We start from the raw sequence: 22,906 nt of genomic DNA on the forward strand, positions 1-22,906 counted from the left end.
TCCATGCTATGCCTCACAGACTGCCTTGTGCTTCTGGTAATAGCCTCCCAAATCTTAGCTGGTTAGTGGGGAGACTTATCCCTGCTGATGATTGCTGTGTGACCCTGGGCAGGTTGTATACCCTCTCTGTGCCTTCCTTTTCCACTGTGATGGCGACGTCTCCTGGTACCAGAGGGGCTCCCACTGCAGGAGTGCTGGGTGAGGTACCAGAGTGCAGGGGATGACAAACACAGCACATGCTCCTTCCCCCGATCCCACCACTCAGCTCCCAGGCTTGGCTCAGAGCAAGGTGGCCTGGGACAGAACATGTCCTCTGCGTGGGATGGTGGGAGCCTGTGTGCACGTGGAACAGCCATCCCTGACACCCCTCTGCCCGGGCGCTCCAGCCACCCCAGGCACGGTGCCTCTGGGCCCTGCCATCTCCCTCCCCCGCCTCCCTGCTGCCAGCTCTCCTCCCACCAGATGAACCTTGACTGGCTCCAGTCCTCTGCCCACAGAGCCAGTCTGTGGCATCCAGACCGGCCAGGCACCCCAGGAAGCCACAGAAAGATCTTTAGCTCTGGAACCCAGACGCTGAGGCTTCCGATTCCAGCTCTGCCGTGTGGCCTTGGGCGAGGGGCAGACCATCTGAGCTGCAAAGTCCTCACCTGTGAAATGGGCTGGCAAGAGACGTGTAAGTCAGGCGGGGACGCCAAGCGCCCGCTCTTGACCAGGCTGAGCTCAGGGAGCGAAGCCCTTTGTGGTTGGTCCCGGCTGCCTCTCTGTCCTCTGTCACCAGCTGTCGGCTCCTGCCTTTCTCCCCGACCTCTAAGTACTTCATTCCTACCTCCTTGCCTTTGCACGTTCAGGTTCTCCTGTAGAGAGCACTGTTTCTCTCTCTGTTCATCTCAACCCTACCATCCTTCCCGCCTGGCTCTCCTCCCACCCACTCCATGGAAGCTTCCCGGCTGACCCTAGGTGGTCTCTTTCTCTTTCTCCTTCAAGAGGAAGAGAAGGCATCTGGCCTCCTGGTGGGATGTTTGTGTGTGAGAGAGAGAGGCAGACAGAAAATCTGGTCCTCTCAGGAAACATAGCGCCCCTTGAGTATAGGAACTGGAACCTCCACCCCTAATTAACCCCTCCCCCAAGTGGAGGTGCATAGCAGCCAGGTAAGCTTTTTGGTTTCTAGAGCCTTGGAGCTGGAAAGACCTTGTGGGCCTTCCAGGTGGGCAGGCCTGTGATGAGCACAAGGGTAAATGGCTGCTGGCCGAGTGGGCAGAGAAGGGTCTGTCCCTTCTCAGCTCCAGCCCCTCACCTGCCCACTTACCCCTCACCCCATCCTCCCCTGCCCGGTGATCATGGCTGCTGGGTGACATTCATTGCCCACTTACTGTGTCCCAGGCCCTGTTTTAAGCCTTTCTGTGCATTAACTCATATAATCCTTACAAGGACCCTATGGATTTTATTCGTCTCCCACTTTGCAGATGAGAAACCTGAGGCCCCGGGGTGGGGTCACTGGCCCTGAGCTACTCAGCTCACGAGGGGCAGAGGCAGGATCTGAGCCTGGAGCCCTGGCTCCAGAGCGTGCTTCCTGCTGCCGAGCTGCCTCTTTGGTCACTCACCACTGACCCGCCACCCTTCCACCCACCTACCCACATTCCTGCCCGGCCAGCCGGCTGTGCACCCGGCTCTGCCAGCCGTGGGGCTGCCAGCATCCACAGAGCAAGATCCCTGCTCTCCAGGAGCTCACCCCATGGTTCTCTGGCTCTGATAAACGTGACCAAGGTCTTGAGCGGCTGGGTTTTGGGAGATTGGGGAGGAACTGTAACTACCGCCTGGGCTGGGGCTGGGCTGCAGGACAGCCCAGCAGAGCTGAGGTCAAGGGGGAAGGGTGATGGGAGGACTTTATCGGGTGGACAGCAGGGAACATTCCAGACCAGGGAACGCAGTGTGCAGAGGTGCTGAGGCTGGAGGTGCTCAGAGGGACAGCTGGCTTGTCATCACAGCCCTAAAGATGCAGTGGCTTGGCAGCAGGCAGGGCTGACGCCAAGCCTCCCCAGGCACTCCCGCCTCTGTTTTTTTGTCGAGATGGGGTGCTGTCTGCAGCGGCTGGAGGTCTGAGCCTTGCTCTATGCCAGCACCTGGCCTACCGCCCTCTGGGGAAGTCCCTTCTTGGGTCTGACCTGCAGCCTACTCTGACAGCACACACTCCTTCCAGAGCCCTTCACCCAGAGGCTGCTTTATGGCAGCCATAAATGACTTCCATCAGTGAATGGATAGAGTCCCGACCAGCAAGGCTTGCCGGAGGCGCTGGGCGGTTCTATGTTCCCTCTCTCTGACCCTGCAGGTGAGATGTTCCTGGGCTGACCTTTAGTGGCACTCCCTCCCCGAGCAGCTGCTGCAGCCCGTTTGATGTTGCAGGACCCCCTCCAACTCCCCTCCCATTCCCCACTGAGGGAGACTGTGTCTGTCCTCCTCCGCACTGAGTCCTTAGTACCTAGAACAGAGCCAGGTACATAGCAAGTATTCAGTAAATGTTTGGGAATAAAGAATAAATGGACAAAGAGGAATGAACAAGCTTCAGGTGGGGAAGGACTGGGCTGGGGGAGGGGAGCCCCATGGACTGTCCTCCCTCCCATTTCACCCCTCCTGGGCTAAGCCCCAAAGATTAACCCCAGGGAACAAAGCCAGGTCACCGCCACTGACCCAGAGCTTTGGAGCAGACATCCAAGGCTACTGTGACTAGGTGTTACAGGTTGTGCTGGCTACTCCGTGGGGCTCTCTTCACCCAAGATGGCCCTCCCGGCCCCCACCATGGACGTGGTCCTCACAGCGGTCCTCAGCCTTCTCCTCCTGGCGCTGACCTTGAGCCTGGTCTGCTTCTTCACCTGCCGCCTGGCCAGGCCGCTCAGGTAGAACTCACCCCGGCCCGACTCCTTCCTCTGCCAGATCTCCCGCCCTAAGTTCATTTGGCTTCTGTTTGCTCTTGAGGGATAGTGGAAAGGTGGGCGCCGGTCTCTCTCCCTCTCCGTGGTGGGGAAACTGAGGCCCAGAGAGGTTGAGTCAGCTTGGGATCGAATTGCACTTGGCCATGGACGAGCTGAGATCCTTTGCTCAGTTTCCTAAACGGTAAAACAGGAGTTAATAACACTTGTGAGGATCAAGTGAGATGCCCAAGAAGTGGTAGTGATTCTTATCAGTCCTATGGTTCTGTCATTTGTCCTCGACCTTTTGAGACCCAGCCCAGGGCTGGCTTTCTGCCCAGCTCCAAAGGGCTCCAGTGCCCTCTGTCCCAGGATGCTGAGTCAGTCCCCAGGGGCAAGGCCCAGCCTCCGCTCCCTCCCCTGACCTGCCAAGTGGCTGTTTCTCCTCCAAGGCCAGAGCGCAGCCAGGGCTTCTGCACACTTGTCATGAATAGTTAGGGCACGTAGCTGGGAGCCTGGCAGAGATGGTTCGGCTGAGAGGTGGGGAGCGATGGGGCTGGCACACACCCGGAGGCTCCATTATGAACTGGTGGAGCATTGGCAGAGGGTGGTGGGCAGCTGGGGCCCCTCAGCCCCAGGCTGGGCCCCACAGAGCCCAGCATCTAGGGCTGCCAGAGAGCGGACCTGGAGCCTCTGAGTAGGGACGGGGGCCGTGAAGAGGAGCCAGCAGGGGAGACTCTGGCTCCTGAAGGGTTTCCTAGATTCTCCTTTCCAGGCAGAGGCAATGGGAGAAGGCACCTGAGTGTCTCCAGAACAGGCCCTTCTCAATGCCACATCTCTGGGGCCAAAATTCAAAGCATTCCAGCCTGAATCATGGAGCTTTTCATTAAGTTAGCATTTTCAGAGCTGATTCTATGTGCACGGGGTTGGGAGTCAGAGATGGTCTTTACTCGCACAGAGTGTTGGGCTAGCAGAGAAGAGAGACAAATGAGAATAACCGTGCAGGGCTGCATGAGCCCTTTAGACCTCCTGGAGCCACGCTTCACTTTTATTTTTCCTTATTTATGTGTTTGCTTTGGACCTTATTTATGTGTTTGTTTTGGACCTGCGGTGCAGAGGGTTGAACAAGTCATATTCCTCAGTACGTGGGGTACTATCATGAGCTCAGTTTTTGTTTTATTTGTTCATTTTCCCCTTCATCCCTGCTCCCCAGTACCAATCCCACCACCCTCCAAAGGTCTTCATGCTAATATGCTTTATTTAATATGTTGTTGAATTTATAAGTGTCCTTGCAAGTAACGCTGTGTTGTGTATATGAGTGTGGTTTACACTGACATACAAACTACTGAAATCCTGTGTTTTTAAACTCCACCGATCCTACTGTTTTACTTCTAGTTTTAATACTACTGCCACATAGTTATTGCCCCACCACTCTTTGTAACTTCCTTCCCCTAGTTATGGACCTAGAGGTTGCCCCCAAATCTTCTAATCATAAGCCAGTGTTAAAGGGAACATGCCCAAAGTTTCTTCAATAAATATGATCGTTCTGTAGGGTTTTTTTGATATATAAAGTCTTTATCAATTTAAAAAAATTATTTCAATTCCTGGTTTTCTGAGGGCTTTTATCATATAGTTCTGTACACCCCCATTCCCTCTTCTTAAATGATCTTGTAAGTTTGATTAAGGCTTTAAATGCCACCTTTATGCCCAGGGTTCCCAAGTGTATACCTCTAGCCAAGAACTCTTTCCCGGTTGCCAGATGCCTATATGCAACGGTCCGCTTAACATCTCCACTTCATCTTAAACTCAACATGTCCAAAACCACGTTCCTGATTTTCCCCACCAAATTTACTCCACCTCACACCTCAAAACACCGCCCCAAATGCTGAAAGGCTGAATGCTTTTCCTCTAAGATTAGGAACAAGGTGAGGATGTCCACTCTTCCCTCTCCTATTCAGCCTGGTGCTGGAAGTCCTAGCCAGCACAATAAAGCAAGGAAAAGAAATAAAAGGCATAAAGATTGGATAGGAAGAACTAAAACTGTCCCTATTTGTCAATGACATGATTGACTACACAGAAGATGGCAAGGACCCAGGTTCAGTTCCTAGTCAGGGAACTAAGATCCTGCAAGCTACGCAGCACGGCCAAAAAGAAAACAAAACAGAAAAGGGGCTTCCCTGGGGGTCCAGTGGTTGAGACTCTGCACTTCCACTGTAGGGGGCAGGGGTTTGATCCCTGGTCGGGGAACTAAGATCCCACATGCTGCACGGCGTGGCCAAAAGAGAAAAAAAAAGCAATGCTATTTTAATAGCTTTCCCCAAAGTGCAATACAACAGTATAAATCTAACAGGATCTGTATGATGAAGACTATAAGATTTAAACGCACAGAGAGACATACTGTGTTCACGATTGGAAGACTGAATATTGTCAAAATGCAAATCTTCCCCATATTGATCCACAGATTTAATACAATATCAATCAAAACTATACTGATGGGGCTTCCCTGGTGGCACAGTGGTTAAGAATCCTCCTGCCCATTCAGGGGACATGGGTTCGAGCCCTGGTCCGGGAAGATCCCACATGCAGTGGAACAACTAAGCCCGTGTGCCACAACGACTGAGCCTGCATGCCACAACTACTGAAGCCTGTGCACCTAGAGCCTGTGCTCCGTAACAAGAAGCCACTGCAACGAGAAGCCCGCGCACCGCAACAAAGAATAGCCCCCACTCACTGCAACTAGAGAAAGCCCACTCATAGCAACGAACCCAACGCAGCCAAAAATAAATAAATAAAATAAATTAATTAGTTAAAAAAAAAAGCTATAGTGATGGAGAATAGACCTGTGGCTGCCAGGTACAGGCATGGGCAGCTTCTGACTACAAAGCGAAAGCACAAGAGAGTTTTTTGGGCTGGCAGAACTGTTCTCTATCCTGATTGTGGTGGATATCCATATCCACGAATCTATCCATGTGTTAAACTTCAGAACCTTCATCCTGTAGTTGGTGAACCAGAATCCCCACCCTTGGAGGGTCACCGTGGTAACCTCGTTGCTAATTCTGTAAGTGGCAGCTTAGTGGTTAGAGTTCAGCTCTGCTACCTGCTTGTTCGTAACCTTGGGCGAGTCACTTTTCCTTTCAGAGCCTTGTTTTTCCTATCTACAAAGGAGCTCATACAGCTCTGTCTATCTACCACATAAGTTATTATGGTGAACATTTTATCAGTGTCCTTTAGGGATTGTTCATATAATCTCTGAGAGAGTAGTGTTTTCATTTTATTGAAGTATAACATACATACAGCAAAATGTCTATATCCTCAATTGACAGCATGTTGGATTTTCAGATTGAACCCACCCATATAAGGCAGAGTGCCTTTTTTTTTTTTTAATGTTCAATATTCACTTTCTTGTCGCTGCCATAACAAATGACCGCAAACACAGTGACTTAAAACAATACAAAGTTATCCTCAGTTCTGGAAGTCAGGAGCTCCAAGAGCGTCTTTGGGGCTGAGAATCAACACACTGGTGGGGCCGCTCCCTTCTGGGGAGGCTCCAGAGGGAATCCACTTCCTTGCCTTTCTAGCTTCTGGAGGCTTCTGTATTTTTTGGCTTGTGGCCTTTTTCTTCAAAGCCAGTCGCTTAGCACCTTCCTTCTATGAATCTTCTGTCCTCACTCAGCCTTCTCCCTCTGCCTTTATCCTGTCTTGTAATACCCTTAGTTGGTTTTTATACTTTTTAAAAAATTCTTTTAAATTGAAGTATATAGTTGATGTACAATATTATGTAAGTTACAGGTGTACTGTATAGTGATTCACAATTTTTAAAGGTTATTTTCCATTTATAATTATAAAATACAGGCAATATTCCCGATGTTGTACAATATATCCTTGTAACTTTTTTTTTTTTTTTTTTTTTGCGGTACGCGGGCCTCTCACTGCTGTGGCCTCTCCCGCCGCGGAGCACAGGCTCCGGACGCGCAGGCTCAGTGGCCATGGCTCACGGGCCCAGCCGCTCCGCGGCATGTGGGATCCTCCCGGACCGGGGCACGAACCCGTGTCCCCTGCATCGGCAGGCGGACTCCCAACCACGGCACCACCAGGGAAGCCCTGTAGCTTATTTTACACATAGTAGTTTGTACCTCTTGATCGCCTACCCCTATATTGCCCCTCCCCCCCCTTGGGTTTTATACTTTATATCAACGATCCCCAACCTTTTTGGCACCAGGGACCCATTTTGTGGAAGAGTTTTTTCACGGGGCGGGGGGGAAATGGTTCAGGTGGGAATGCGAGCGATGGGGAGCAGTAGGTGAAGCTTCACTCGCTCGCACGCCGCTCACCTCCTGCTGTGTGGCCTGGTTCCTAACAGGCTGAGGACCAGTACCGGTCCGAGGCCCGGGGTTGGCGACCCCTGCTTTATATCATGAGAATCACACTATATATACTCTCGAGTCAGCTTCCTTCACTCAGCCTCACCTTTGCAGGATTCATCCATGTTGGTGTATAGAGTTCTCAATTATTCATTCTCATTGTTGTGTGTGGATTACCTTCTTGTGAACCCATACAATGGATTTATCCATCCTGCTGAAGTTGGACAGAGTTTTGAAGCCATTATGAACAGGGCTGATATGAACATTCTTATATATTCTTTTGGTGAACACATGTACATTTCTGTTGAAGTTAAATGGGTCAGAGGGCATGTGTATGGTGTCACCTTGGTAGTACTGTCAGTTTTCCAAAGTGGTTGTACCAATCTACACTCTACCAGCAGTGAACAGATACTCTGGTAGTCCCAATTCCTTGCCAACACTTGGACTTTTCTTCACACACAAAGGGAGGATTTGGGGGTGATTCCTCCCTACCTCCACTTCTTAGAGCACTGACTTTCAACTGATGATGTAAATACTTCCTATGCCAAGCACTGGAGTGGAAACGAACAAGGCAAAGTCTCTGCTCTTAGAAGCTCCCAGTGTGGTAGGTGAGATGGACCAGGAAGGAATTACTTTCAAAACAGAGAGGTACATGCAGTGATTGTACTGATATTGTATATCAATTTAATAACTTTTTTTCTGATGTTAGAATTTACTCTAGTAATGTTTGGAAACTAAAGTAGACTTAAAGAATTAGAAGTCGTCTGAAATCCCACCACTCAGAGTTAAATGCTGTTAGACGTTAGATGAAAGGTATTTCCTTTCAATTCCTGTGCTTTCCTTCCCGCCACCTGTCCCTGCCCCAAGCCAGGTTTTTAAGGAGCCAGGTGGACAAGGAACGCAGTAGAAAAGCACCGGAGTGCACTTAAAAAAATTTTTTTTTGGCCGTACCTCGTGGCATGTGGGATCTTAGTTCCCCAACCAGGGATCGAACCCGTGCCCCCCCTGCAGTAGAAGTGCAGAGTCTTAACCACTGGACCATCAGGGAATTCCCTCCATGCACATTTTTAAGGTTGAATCAAAAGCCCTTTTTCCAGTTAGAGTGGTTTCTTACCTAACAACCCACTCTGTCTAATGGTAGAATGTTTTGTGTCACTGCCATTTCCCACAACAAATGAAATGATCATTTTTCTCTTGATTTTGGTGGAAATAATAACATTATTTCCCAGTGAAACTCTTACCATTTAAAATTCCTCATCTTCCAGTAACATTTATACACAACATGGTTAGTATTTACATTTCGCAGCTGCCAATGGGATTATCCCATGTGATCCTAACGGGATGACCACAGTTTAAAAACATTCTTAGGCCATTAATACATGCTCATTTTAGGCAATTTGGAAAATTCAAAAAAAAAATTAAAGAAGAAATAATCATTCACAGTCCTACTGCCCAGAGAAAACCAGTTAACATTTTGGTGTATCTCCTTCCAGTTTTTTTTTTTAATAACATTTTTTAAAAAAATTATAAAGGTAACATCTCAACACAGAAGGAAAATTTGGAAAATGCAAAAAAGACAATGAAAAAATAATGAGTCATCTAAAATGTCACTGCCCAGAAATGGCCACACTTATAAGACAATCTTTTCCTGTATGTCCCTCCTATGGTTTTTATATCTCTCGCCATATCTACAAGCTGTAGAACGTAGCAAATACAGTTGTCCTGTAACAGCAAATGTAGGTGTCCCTGTAGGAAAAGGTGGACTCTTGGTTTTGTCTCTGATGTGCTTGGGACATGGGTAATTCAAGGCTAAAGGCTGATGTTCTAGAACAGTGCTTCTCAAAGTGGGGTCCACGAACCAGCAGCAGCAGTAGCTGCAGCACCTGGGAGCTTGTTAGAAATGCAGCTGGAGTCTCTGGGCGAGGGGTGGAGGGTACTGGAATCTGTTTCAGCAGTCCTTCTAGAAGATTCTGATGCATGCTGCAGTTTGAGAAGCACTACACAGAAAGTGAACTCTGGTGGGTTCTGGGCTTCAGGTGGATTGAAAGTGGGAATTCACTTGGGAAAGGAGAAGGATCCGCTCTGCAGCATGGAACTCATTTATGCCTATACAACTGTTTATGTGATGAAGCTTCTTGAGGGAGGGACCACCTAGGTTTTGCATCGAAATGCCTAGTCTCTTGTAATAGGTGAATAATGAATGAATCAACGAATAAATAAGGGAATGAACAAATGAACTCTGGAGCTGTGACCTTCATGTCTTTTTTTTTTTTTTCTAGGATTGGAACATCAATTAACTGCTGACCACTGGCAGCCCACCCTTCCCTCCCATATCCATCATACCTCTGGGCTCCAGAGCAAAAGCAGGTCTTGGAGTGCACCATGATTTCACCATTCTTAGTGCTGGCCATTGGCACCTGCCTTACCAACTCCTTAGTGCCAGGTAGGATTGGGGGCAAGGGTGGAGGGAGCGGGAGACATGGTGCAGGTAGGATAGGATGAGGGCAGTGTCTGTGTTCAGGGTCATAGAACCATCCAAAGTATTTAAGAGCTGGAAACAAATGTTCAGAGCAGGAAATCCCAGCCTCTACACGTGCTAGTGTTGGAAAGGTCACTCTTTTCCCCTTTTTATTATTCTTTAATTGGGGTTTCTATTCTCTCTTAACTCAAAGAATCTGAAATAGAACTTTATTCTATAAACTCTTCCAAGTCGCGGTATGTTAAGTCTCCTGTTGGCTTCGCCTGCTTAACTCTCCCTCATGATAGTACATTTCCTTATATTTTGTAATTCTTGCTTGTAAACTCACCTTCAACGGTTCTTTTGTTGTTCTGTTTTTGTTTCCTGTTGTAAACTCGTACAAAAGTGTTTCTACAGTGCAGTATTGTGTTTGATTCTTCAGCTAATTCTATGAGAGTACTTATGTTAATTTCTCAGTTTTTGGTTCTTACACTATAAATTCAGGCTCAGATTTGGAGTTGAGTTCACATTTTGATAACTGGCTTTCTGTCCCCATCCCTTCCATAGCTCCCAGGCAAAACATGTACCTGAAAAGTTTCAGCCTAGACTTGTGTTTGGTCTGACACTGCAAGGGTCCTTCAGCCTCAGCTCCTGTTCACCTTTCTGGTTTTGAATACCCTCTGAATTTCTGCCTCCTGGGGGTTTCCCTTCCCCCTTTTCTTCCTTTTTCAAGTAATATACTGTTCTTGATTTTTTTTTTTTCAACATTTTAGTGTCTGTTGTAGGAGGGGAGCCCTCCTTGGCTCAGTCCATCATGTGGCTGGAAGTCCCCACTTGCCCTCCCTGAACCTTAATTTCTCCATCTGTCCAGTGGAGATAATAATCTCTCCTCCTTAGGGCTGTTGTGGGAATTATAAGGGACAGTCACAGTGCAGGCAGGGAGTGGGTGCTTGTAGGAAGAATATATTTCAACAGATGAGGGAATTGGGATTCAGAGAAGGGACTGGCCCTCCCAGGTCACACAGCAAGTCAGTAGCAGCCCTGGGGACTGAACCTGAGCTGCTAGATTCCCAGGCCACTGCTCCCTCTGCGATCCCATGATGCCTTTCGGCTTGTGTCCTTGGGGGCCCAAGGTCACTCTGGGACCGAGTCCCTGCTTTCTCAGCACTCACAACCCACCTGAGCAAAAGGTGAGCAGATGGATGAAATGTGAGAAGACGAAAAAGCGACAAAATGAAAAATCTTCAAATATTCAGCACTTCAGTTTTTTGCATGTTTCATTTTAGTCATTCTGATGGGTGTGTAGTGGTGTTACATCATGGTCTTTAACTTTTTTTAAAAAATTAGGTGTAACTTACAGCAAAGTGCACAGATCTTAAATGTATAGCTTGATGAGTTTTGACATATTTTTGTACCCATGTAACCATCACCCGGATCAAGAAAGAATATTGATCATGGGACGCCAAGGGCTTTCCTGTGCCCCTCCCAACCACTGCCCCCGCCCTGCCCTGCCCCAAGCCAGAGGAAGTGACTAGGCTAACTCCTGTCACCTTAGTCGAGTTTTGCCTGTTTTGAGCTTCGCATAAATGGAGTCATACAGTACGTACTGACAAGCACTCTTCACGTAGCATTCATTACAGCACGAGCATTTCTGAGTGTCATTTAATGGTCTCCAAACACAATGGCCTCCTGATACTCAGTTGTCCAAAGCCACCATTGCTTAAACCAGTCCTCTGACAATAAAGTCAGTTTGACACCCACTGAACCCTTCTCGGACCCTGGGATGGTGCTGGTGAAAAAGACAAGGGCTCTGCCCGAGTCCCAGTCCTTCAGGGAGCAGGCACAGCAGGGAACTGGCAAACGGGTAACAGGGCTCACCTGGAGAAGTAGCAACAGGAATGGGGAGGCTGATGGCAGCCCAGCCCCGGGGGTGCTGTGCCAGGTGCTGGGGGAGGGCAAGGTGGGTAGAAGTTCATCACCACCCAGATGGCACCCAAATGGCCAAAGAAGCTCCTTGACCAAAGCCCTGGCCACCGTATGTGGGAGGAAGGCAGGAGGGAGATTGAAACCCGCCCAGAGCTAGTGGGATCCCTGATGAAAACCACTAGCCCAGGGAGTTTGCAGTTAGCAGATGCAAACTGTTACATGTAAAATGGAGAAACAACAAGGTCCTACTGTATAGCACAGGGAACTATATTCAATATCCTGGGATAAACCATAATGGAAAAGAATATGAAAAAGAACGTATCTATGTGTATAACTGAGTCACTTTGCTGTACAGCAGAGATTAACACAACACTGTAAGTCAACTATACTTCAATTAAAAAATAAATTTATAGGACTTCCCTGGTGGCACAGTGGTTAAGAATCCGCCTGCCAATGCAGGGGACATGGGTTCGAGCCCTGGTCCGGGAAGATCCCATGTGCTGCGGAGCAACTAAGCCCGTGCGCCACAACTACTGAGCCTGCACTCTAGAGCCCGTGAGCCACAACTTCCGAGCCCATGTGCCACAACTATTGAAGCCCGCACACCTAGAGCCCGTGCTCTGCAACAAAGAGAAGCCACCACAATGAGAAGCCCGCACACTGCAACAAAGAGAAGCCCCCGCTCGCCGCAACTAGAGAAAGCCCGCATGCAACAACGAAGACCCAATGCAGCCCAAAAATAAATAAAATAAATAATTAAAAATAGATAAATAAATTTATAAGAAAAGCTTATATTTGGAAATAAAACAAACCCAAGTTTAAAAAAAAAACACTGGCTCAGGGCACTTGCCCAGGCTTTACCTCACTTGATCCTAGAACTGCCTGCGAGTAGCTATGTCCTCCTATTTTTCTGGGGCAGAAACTTGAGTGGCAGGAACTTGCCTAAAGGTGCACAGCTGGATGGAAGGGCCAGGGCTCTCCGGGCTCCAGCCAGGGGCCTCCGCCCATGAGGTCTGAAATTGGGGAGCTTCAGAAGAGAGATGTGGCGCTGGGGGGCTGCCAGCGTGAAGGTGGGGGACTAAGGGATCAGGGTGGGGATGGGACCTCTAGGGGGAGGAGTGGGGCGTGGTAGGTCCCGGGCTTAAGGTGGAGAACTGCTTCCTTCCATCTCCTTGCCTGCGCTACCTGCCCCAGGCAGGAGCACAGCCATGGAGATGTGTGGGTTCCCCTGCGGCTCAGTCTCAGAATCCTGTTTCCTCATTCCGCAACGTGGAGGAAGTAATGGTAGCCACCCTGTAAGGCTGGGGGGAGGGGAAAGCACTGTTGCCGTGTACGGGGCACTTGGCACGAGCCTGGGTACCATAAGTGTGTAAGAAAGGAGAGCTGTGCTCTTCACCCGCACAGCATGGGCCTGAGCTGGGCCAAGGGATGAGGCCTGTGTCTTCAGCCTATGAATGTGTAACATGGCCTTGGACAGGACCCTCCCACCTCTGCTGGCCTCAGCCTTCCTTCCATGCAATGGAGGCCACTGAAAGAGAGAATCCCCAAGGAGCTCCCCTCTCTAGGCTTCTGTATTTTGATGGGCAGGTTTGATGGGGCCCGAGTACAGAAGACAAACCAGCAGATGGTGGCAGGGACCCCCACCCCCGTGGAAAGGGATCCTGGGCCTCTGCTTGTATGAAAAGGGGATTCCAGGACTTACTGAGGTGGGGGGGCATCGATCCTCTCCTGTGGGTCAGGTGTGTCGCTTTCCTTATCTAAATCCCGTCCTCGTGAAGACCCCAAGAGGAAGGTACAAACACCTGCATCTGACGGGGAGGAGACTGAGGTCCAGGGAACTCACTTGTCCACACAGCTGCTGCTTGGCACAGATGCGGTTCTAACTGAGGACTGTTGGGCACTAGAGTGTTCTTTCCACTGGAGAATTGACGACTAGACTCATGGACATGAGAGAGAGAGAGGAGAGGGCATTCCTGGTTCCCAATTTTTCTCAAGATTAGGGACACAGAACGTCTTTGCTAACTTATCCTTACAGGAGTGAGGCTGTTCTTGGCTACTTTAAGTTTGATACGTTAAACAACAGGCAAGTCTTGCTTTCCAGCACAGCTAAATAGCTGTTGCTAAGTCAGGTTCCTGCGGAGCCTACTTTAATGAATAAGCCAAGCAGGGTTTATAATTGATGGCTGGATACATCTAGGGGCTCCTGCAGTTGGAAGTAGTTTGTTCTCTTGAGTAAGTTAAACATCACCCTCCTAATTGTGCTGGCACAATTCATTTGCTGCCTTAGCTCAATGTCTCCCTGCTGGGTGGAAGGAAAGAGCGTGGGCTTTGGAGTGAAGCCCAGCTCTGCCAGTGTCTGCCAGAGCGGTGTGGCCTTCTTGGGCAAGTCGCTTGGTGTCTCTGAGCCTTGGTTTTTCCAGTCTCAGTTGTAGGTAGAAGACCCAGGGTCCGCAGGCTCGTTTGGAGGATGGGACTGGCACAGGATTTGCAGATCTCACGATGGCTGTCTGAGATGGACAACTACTGCTTCCTCTGCCAAGTCCAGGCAGCCTTCTGCAATGAGAAGTCGGTGTCTGTAGTGGCTGGGGATGGGAAGCTGCCCCACCCCCTCCCAAATAACTCTGCCTCTCTGTCGGTACAGAGAAAGAGAAAGACCCCAAGTACTGGAGAGACCAAGCTCAGCAGACCCTGAAAAATGCCCTGAGGCTTCAGACTCTCAACACCAACGTGGCTAAGAATGTCATCATGTTCCTTGGAGATGGTGAGGCCTGGGGGCCAAAGGGAGGGGCTGGATGGGGGCCCAGGGAGCCAGGCAGAGGTGAAGGTGGCTGTGTTGTAGAGGCTGGGGCCCTGGGGGCATGTTGAAGAGGATGGGAGAGCCGGGCTGTGAACCCCAAGGATCTCGGGAGGGAAGGAGGAAAGGGACCACCCAGTCATGCTCTGGTGCCCACTGCTCAGCCTGCCTTGGCACCTAACTCTAGGGAGCTCTGGGTGCCCAAGAGAGCTGATTGGAGAGGCTGGGAGCCCAAGAGACTGAGCCCCCCTGACCCCCGTTCCCCACCCCCCGCCACAGGGATGGGCGTCTCCACGGTGACGGCGGCCCGCATCCTCAAGGGTCAGCTCCACCACAGCCCAGGGGAGGAGACCAGGCTGGAGATGGACAAGTTTCCCTACGTGGCCCTCTCCAAGGTGAGCTCCAGCCCCAAGCCTCCCACCTCTCAGGAGGAAAGGGCAGGGGAATGGCATTCGCTGGAGCCCTCAAACCTGCTGGCAATGCAGTCAGCCCTCCCGGGGGCTCTGTGGCCCCTCTGTGAATTGAGGACAGTAGCGGCTGCTTCCTAAGACTCTGGGGATTTCCGCTCATTGATTTCAAAATCTATTGACACATGACATACATAGAGAGAAGTGCACCAGTGTACAGAGTGAATTTTCACAAACTTGGCACGTGTCTGTATGACCAATATCCAGGTTGAGAAACTGAACATGACAGCAGCCAGGGGTCCCCCCGCACCCCGCTCCAGTCCTTGCTCCTTGACTTCTAACACCATAGCTTAGCTGTTCCTGCCTTTGTACTTGACGTAAATGGGTTCACGCAGTGTGTACTCTTTGCATGGGGTTCTGTTACATTCGTTCTCTCCCAAGGCGGCTCAGATAGAAAGTGGTAGCTTTGTTTCTGGTGTTGTAATTGCTGGTGGCCGTGGTGTCACATAATAAAGGTCCTTTAGACACTCTGGGCCAGGCCCTGGGCTCCCTTCTGGGGGAAAGCAGGGACCGTAATGTTTTCTGGTCTTCAAGGAGCTCTCAGGCTGGTGGGGCAGGGAGACGGGCAGATAGTTTCAGACCAGAGGTCTGAATAGTGGGGGGGGTCCCCATTTCCCCATCCTAGATCCTGCCTCCCCCTAACTTTCCCTCCCCTTCCCCAGCCTCCCTCACTCCCTCAAGAACCCCCTCCGTCTCCCTTCTCCACGGCTCACCTGCCTCCCCCTCCCCCTTACTGGCTTCTGCAGCCCCAGACCCAGAGAGAGCTGACCCAGCCCCCATTTCTCTGCCAACCGAGTCTCCACATATTGGAACATTGCGTTCCCGCCCCTTCCTGCAACCCTGGCTGCCAGGGCACCGGGCGTGGGCAGGAAGCAGGCAGCTAGGTGATCCTGTGGCTCTGGGGGGACCTCAGTGGGTAGCAGGGCTCGGCCAAGGCCGCGGGAGGCCTGTGTCTCCCTCATGCCCAGGCCCCATGGTGTGAGTGGGGGTCGGAGGGCAGCAGAGCGGGCCAAGGCCGGGCCACCTCCCGACCCTCCTTTCCCGCCTGCAGACATACAACACCAACGCTCAGGTCCCTGACAGCGCGGGCACCGCCACCGCCTATTTGTGTGGGGTGAAGGCCAACGAGGGCACCGTGGGGGTGAGCGCAGCGACCCAGCGCACCGAGTGCAACACCACTCAGGGCAACGAGGTCACCTCCATCCTGCGCTGGGCCAAGGACGCAGGTGAGTGGGGTGAGTGGTGGGGAACGGGCCTGGCTCTGTGGCCTGTCTGAGCCTCTTTCCAACCGTACAATGGGGAGAGGGTAGAAGAAGATGCTCTCCAGGGCCCTTCCAGCTCTGAGGTTCTGGGCCTCTGTGAAATAGTCATGGATTCCTTTCCATGACAGCTAAAGCTAGTGGTTTAGGGGGTCACTCAGGTGTGCGTTTGCTCCCAGCTCATTTCCTTGAGTCTATTCCTTTGACTATGAAATGGGCATGAAAATGTAGCCCCCTCCCAGGTTTAGTGTGAGGGAGGTCAGGAACGAGCCCAGCGCTGTTCCCGTGGAAGTCCAGTAAGTGTCTACCCCTTCTCCCTTCCTCCTGGGAATTGGGAGGCCCTGGCACGTGCCCCCAGGGACTTTGGAGTCAGGCTATGAGGCTGGCTGACATAGGTGACGGAACCACACTCCACCTGAGAGCCCTTCGGAGGGGCCCTTGTGTTCCTGCAGGGCAGCGGGGGGGCTTCCTGCAGGCTGGGGCTCTGCAGGGTCCTTGGTGGAGGGGAGGGCTCCAGCCCGGGTGCTCACAGCTCAAGGGCCCTCAGGACAGGGGAGGGTCACAGAGGCAGAGTATCTGAGCTGCCGGGATATTTGGAAGCCACCAACCCCACCTTTAGTACGGATGCGGAGACTGGGGCCCAGTCAGGCAGCAGAACTAACCTGTCTTTAGCTAGGAGAGGGAGGGGGAAGACAGCTTGGACACGCCCATTTCCAGGCGAAACCAACCCCTCCTCTCCCACACCCCAGGGAAATCCGTGGGCATCGTGACCACTACGCGAGTGAACCACGCCACCCCCAGCGCCGCCTACGCCCACTCTGCTGACCGGGACTGGTACTCGGACAACGAGATGCCCCCGGAGGCCCTTAGCCAGGGCTGCAAGGACATCGCCTACCAGCTCATGCACAACGTCAGGGACATCGAGGCGAGTGCGGGAGTGCAGCCAGAGTAGGGGCTTGTGGGTCCGAGGCCTCAGGCCTAGACTGGCCCGGGAAAAGCAGTTTGGCCTGGCTCCCCGCACACCTGGGAGGGCTCCCAGCCCATTAGGGGATTTGCGGTTGGGGCAGGGAGGCACTGTAGGATTTCTCCGCAGTGGGGCTGAGGGATGAATCCTGATGTGGCCGCCACCACACCTCAAGAACCAGACGCCCAGGGATTATCCTGTAAATTGGAAACTGGCACTGCACTGGAGCATGGGGGTGACACAGTGCCATCTCAGGGGAGTACCTGCCCTGTACATTCCCACATGCACAGACAGGCACGCGTCCCGTGCACTCAGGCAACATGCCCAGAGAAAAGGTGGTGTGGGCCGTGGTTAGCCCGAGCTCTTACTTTTAAAACTTGGGTTCCAATCCTTGCCCTGCTGTTTGCTAGCTGTGTGACCTTGGGTCAGTTACTTAACCTCTCTGAGCCTTCCCTTCTACAGCCCTTTTGTGAAATGTACCTACCTTATCAGCCCATTGCAAGATCTAAATAAAATAATCCCTGTAGAGTTTAGCCCTGGGCCCAGTGCCGAGTGAGTGCTCAGAAAGTGGCAGCATTTATGCACGAGCAGCCTCATGTCCCTGCCCTGAAACACCAGCTGTGACATACGGAGCAGGCTCAGCACATGTGCACCCCAGCATTGTCCACCTGATGTTCAGATGTGTCCCTACTCTCTGTTCTTAAATGAGAACCTCTGGCTTGTTCCCTTTTCAGACTCTTGTTACCTACTGCCAGGGGCTGGTGAGGGAGTGAGGGGACTTCAGCCCCCAAGCCTACAATGGGGGTTCAGTGAGGCTCAGAGAGCCCCCAGGTCCCTCCTACCCCTTACCTCTGTTTCTACCCCCACCAGACAAATTTCCTGGCTCCCAGACCCACCCTCTGCCCCCCCATGCCATCCCCCCAATTTCTAAGTGCCACCTGGCCCCTCTTCCAACCCCTCGTTTTTCTGAGCAGTGGACTGAGTTGCCCCTCTCGGGACACGTAGTCCCGTTGATCGCTCCTAGCAAGCGACCGTGTCAGGCAAAGCCGCCGTTCTGACTTTGCCTGTACCCGACTCAGGTCCTGGGACAAGTCGCTTCCCCTCTCCAAGCCTCAGTGTCCCCACCTGTGCGACAGGGGCCGAGAGCCCCACCTGCCCCTCCCAGGGCCGCTGGAGGCTGAGATGAGGTCATGGACGTGAGAACATTTGTTGTACAAGCACAGGGTGTAATTACGGGGCTGCTCTTGAGAGAGATTTGGCAGCGACAGCCTGAGAAGGGGACAGGAGCTTAAATGAAGGCTTCGGGGGGGGGGGGGGTCGGTGGGGGGAGGGGTGTTAACTGGGTTTAGGGGGGTGGTAAGCCACAGAGGCCACTGGGGGATGAGCTAGGGCGTGAGTGTGGAGGTGGGGCAGCTGTGAGGATTGCCCCTCCTCCCTTTCCTCTCTCAGCCTCCTCGTCCTTCCCTCTCCCCTCTGCCCCTGCACCAGCACCACCCCAAAGCCCCCCAGCCCCCAGGCTGTACATGAAACAAAAATCCTAGTGTCCGCCCTGAAAATAAATATCTTTTGCTAAAAAAAAAAAAAAAAAGAAAAAGAAAAATGAAAGACACAAACCCAAACCCCAAAGCCAAACAGCAAGTCTGTTATTTGGGAGTTTAATGAGTGTGTGAAGTGCGTGCTGGGGCTGGAAATGATGAGGCTCCAGGCAACAAGATTGGGGGCTTCATTTTCCATTCTGGAAATGCCAAGGGGTCAGGTTCTGTGGGAACAATTGGGGGGGGCGGGGGGCCAGTGACCCGGGGTCCCCTTCTCCTTTTTTAACAGCCTGCCCTGCCCCCAGAGCTCCTGGCTGGAGCTGGCAGTGAGGAACTTGGAACTACTTGGATCTCTACTGCTTCTGGCCGTTGAGAATACCTTCCACGGGAGGCCAGCCCCAGGTGCCGGGACTGCACTGCGTCACTGCATTTCCTCCTGGGACAGTCCAGTGGCTGGGACGGTCCTGTGCGTGGGCATTACTGCTATGTTATAGTTGAGGAAACTGAGGTGCAGAGAGCTTAAGTGACGAGCCCTTGGTCAAGATGCAGGAGAGTCAAGATTCAAACCCAAGTCTGACTTCAGAGCTCTTTCTGGTTCCCCAGGATCCAGGCTGGTCCTGGGGGCCAGCGTGTACCCCTCACCTGTACTACCTGTACCACCGGCCTGGACTCCTGGCTCCCCCTCCACCCTGTGGAACCTGGGTTCTGAGGAGGGAGCTGGAATGGAAGGTTGAGAAGGGTGCCCATGAAATGCCAGTGGATCTGAGGCCAGCCGTCACTGGGTCTGCTCTCCCAAGGTGTCAGCCAGGGGCAGCGGCCTGGGCTGACGCCCATGGTGACAGGAGGACACCGGTGCGGTGGTCACTGCGGGCGGCGGCTAGTATGCTCTTGGCCTCCGTTCTAAAAATAGCCAGGACTTCAAACACGGACTCCCCAGGAAAACAAACAGTCCCGCGTCCGTCTGCCCAAGCGGGTCAGCACAGTGGGTAAAATTAGCCTGGCGGTGACTACACAGACGTGAGTACTGGTCCTCTGTTTGCCAGGCTCCCAGCTGGGCTGCCCCAAGACCTCCCTGGCTTTGGGGGAGGAGGCTCTCAGAGTCCCCATCCTCAGCTCCATGGACGCTGCCGGGCCCTGGTGCCGGGGCTGGAGGAGGCTCGGGTTTGAATCCTGGCTCTGCCCCTCACTGGCCGTGTGGCCTTATGGGAAAGAAGTCACATTTCTACACCCATTTCTTTATTTGGAAAACAGGTGACACGGGTTCCCTTACAGCCTTGGTATGACGTTGAATAAGATCATGTATCTCAAGTCCTTAGTGCCTGACACACACTCTGTACACGGTATTATTCTCACAGAAGCCCAAGTTATGCGTCGGGCTTCTGGAAAGCCGAATAAGGGAGGTTAGCTCCAATATTTCACCCAGAAGCCCAAATCACAGTCCCAATAGCCTCGTGATTTCATCCCTGCCCCCGAGCTGGAGACGTGGAGGCTCGGGGAGGGCAGCGTGGACTGAAGCCAGGACTCGCCATGCTGGAGAAGCTTCCACTCCACCCGCCGGGCCTCCAGGAGCCCAGCTCTCCAGGCGGGGCCTCTGGAGCCTCTGGATGTCATGGCGCCCTGGGCTCCTCATGGCTGTGTCCCCTTTAGGTGATCATGGGGGGCGGCCGGAAGTACATGTTCCCCAAGAATAGAACCGATGTGGAGTATGAGATGGACGAGAAGGCCAGGGGCACGAGGCTGGACGGCCTGAACCTCATCGACATCTGGAAGAGCTTCAAACCGAAACACAAGGTAGCCTGTCCGGGGGCCTGATGGCTGCAGGGTACGCCTGCAGTGGGCAGGGCTGCGGGAGTCCTCTCTGAATCCGTGTTCATTTCTGTAGAATGGGGTCATAATTCTTACCTCAGCAGGCTCAGAGGGCCTTACAGATATATGAACGGCACATAGTAGGTGCCCATCAATTCCTTCCTTCAAGACCACAGTGAAATACCTTCAGGCGGTAAGGAGGAAGGCGGGCCAAGGATAACCTGCAGAGACATTCAGTCCACCTGCACCCCTACTGTGTGCAGGGCCCCTGGCTAGGCATGAGGTCCAAAGGATGAGTCAGATGGTTAAGGAAACGTGGAATGCTGTGTGCTTGGATGGCGAGACGCCCAGGAGCTACGGGAACCCAGAGGGGACAGAACACAAGGGTGGGGCTGAGAAGCCCTGACAAGGGGGAGGAGGGGGAGGAGGCAATATTGGGAGGGTCTTGCAGGCAGAGGTGGCAGGGAGGGGCCGGGCCGGGCACGTGCTGGCCCGCCGGAGCGTGGGAAGACCTGGGCGCTGGCTCCCTGGAGCAGCCCTGACCCTTAAAATCCGTCTGCCGGCCGCTGGGCCTGGGGCAGCTGGGGTCTGGAAATGACTGCGGTCAGGGCTGAAGACAGTGGGAAGCAGCCTGGCAGCCACTTTGATGTCACTCTGGGGTTGGGTTTCTGAGGGTTCCAGGACTGGCCCCCGGGGAGGCCTTGTGGGATAGGGCTGGGCCAAGAGCGAGGTGGGGGGTAGGGGCTGGGAAACGGCCCCCCGGGGCTGGTAGGGGTGGGACTGAGCTGCTTTGAACCTTTCCCACTCCTGAGTCAGCTCAGGCTGGACCAGAGCCCCATCCCAGCCCGAGTCAGAGAGACACCGCCACTCCCAGCCTCAGTTTCTCTACCTGGAACATGGGACCGGAGCTTATAATTCTTCTTGCCCAGGCAGGGGGCTTACCCTGGAACTCAGTCTAGACACCAAGAGGGAGAGAGGCACCCACATCACTGGAGCGAACAGGGTATCACTTTGAGGTTTCAGATAAGCCACACATTCTTTGCAAATAGTGCCTTAGTATGGGCTAATCTGTGTGTCTCAGTGTCCCCATCCGTAAAATGAGAATACAGTACCTACCTTGGGTGGGTGATGTGAGGGACAAATGACATAACGTAGGAGAATCATCTCAGTGAAGGAGGGGAGCTCCACTTTCTTAGCCTTCCCACCCTCCTTCCCAAAGCAGCCCCTGAGGTTCAGAAACCTCTGATCCCAATGCCATTGGCCAGAGAAGGCAAGGGGCTCTCTAATGGACACACAGCTGATTCCCGGTAGTTCGGGACCCCCCGGTCTAGGCCTGAATGGTACCATCACCAGGCAAGCTGGCCAGCCCTTCCCATGGCCTCTATGACCTGGGGAAACAGCACTTCCTTTATCTCCCCCTTGGATGGGGTCCCCAGGGCAGAGCTAGGGCTTTGCTTCCTCCCTGGCTCTCCACAGCTCTCAGAATACACAGAGCCCATACCTCTCAGTGGGCACTCAGGGCCGCCTGTGATCTGCGCCTCCCTCTTTGCTCCCTGATCCCTCCCCATGCTTGGAACTCTGCTCCCTGACCCCAGGCTGATCAATTCCTGCTTGTCCTTCAAGGCCCCATTAGGACATCAGGAAGCTCTCTCTGATCCTGCCTCAAGGCTCACAGTGGTCTCTGGTCTCCAAATTCTCATCTCCCTGCATTACAATTTCCCGTTTATTTGCCATTTCTTGAAGGCAGGGATGGTGGGTCTTCGGGGAGGGATTTTAAATGACTGAAGAGAACCAGTACATGCCGCAGACTCTGAGACCAGCTGGGGTTAGTCCTTCCGACTTCCCCAGCCCCGCATGGCTGACACCGCCCTCCTTCCTAGCACTCTCACTATATCTGGAACCGCACCGAACTCCTGGCCCTCGACCCCTACACCGTGGACTACCTCTTGGGTAAGTGGAGGGGGGTGGAGTGGACGTCCAGCTGGGTGCCCCGGGGACGAGGTCCCAGGCTGCCCCGCTACTTAGGGACCTTCGCCCTCAGGCTCCAGGACCTGGGAGGGGTGAGGGAGGGGTTCTGGTTCATAGAATTAGACCTGAAATCTGCTGGCTGTGCAGGGTGAATAGCTCCATTGAGCACAAAGGGAAACAAAGCTCAGAGAAAGGAAGCGACCTCTGGCATACCACACAGCCAGTTAGAATTAGGGCGCAGGTGAGTTTGAACCCTGGCTGGAGCTGGGACTTAAACAGATCCTAGACTGAGGAGCAAGGGGACCCAGAGCCAGCCCTGCTGCGTTGCCAGGGCAGAAGCCAGCTAGATTGTCGCCAGTGGTCTCGACTGGGGTGGGGGGGGGTACCCCCATTTCCCCAGGGAGTGGGAAACAGGTGTGGGGCCTGGGGGCGGCTCCAGGCCAGGTGGAATGAGACCCTGAGTGC

The 22,906-nt window shown here is 52.8% G+C and overlaps 1 protein-coding gene and 1 non-coding gene across 6 annotated transcripts in view; one reads left to right on the forward strand and one right to left on the reverse strand.

Moving 5' to 3' along the window:
* ALPL (alkaline phosphatase, biomineralization associated) overlaps window positions 1-22,906 on the forward strand; it is a 57,372-nt gene that overhangs the window by 28,151 nt on the left and 6,315 nt on the right. Inside the window, exons 1-10 of one of the 5 annotated variants that reach the window (XM_060015680.1) lie at window positions 476-673; window positions 2,198-2,326; window positions 2,703-2,891; window positions 9,544-9,707; window positions 14,290-14,409; window positions 14,722-14,837; window positions 15,961-16,135; window positions 16,918-17,093; window positions 20,315-20,458; window positions 22,354-22,423. In XM_060015680.1, the coding sequence (XP_059871663.1) occupies window positions 9,647-9,707; window positions 14,290-14,409; window positions 14,722-14,837; window positions 15,961-16,135; window positions 16,918-17,093; window positions 20,315-20,458; window positions 22,354-22,423 (862 nt within the window). In that variant the 5' untranslated portion in view covers window positions 476-673; window positions 2,198-2,326; window positions 2,703-2,891; window positions 9,544-9,646. Of the gene's footprint in view, window positions 1-475; window positions 674-2,197; window positions 2,327-2,702; window positions 2,892-9,543; window positions 9,708-14,289; window positions 14,410-14,721; window positions 14,838-15,960; window positions 16,136-16,917; window positions 17,094-20,314; window positions 20,459-22,353; window positions 22,424-22,906 lie in introns of those variants that run through there. The other 4 variants (XM_060015687.1, XM_060015693.1, XM_060015673.1 and 1 more) reach the window with 4 other exon arrangements.
* TRNAR-UCU (transfer RNA arginine (anticodon UCU)) lies at window positions 8,238-8,312 on the reverse strand. The gene has a single exon. It is a non-coding gene; the product is annotated as a tRNA-Arg (tRNA).

The sequence above is a fragment of the Delphinus delphis genome, chromosome 1 (genome assembly GCF_949987515.2).
Source record: "Delphinus delphis chromosome 1, mDelDel1.2, whole genome shotgun sequence".
Taxonomy (NCBI): domain Eukaryota; kingdom Metazoa; phylum Chordata; class Mammalia; order Artiodactyla; family Delphinidae; genus Delphinus; species Delphinus delphis.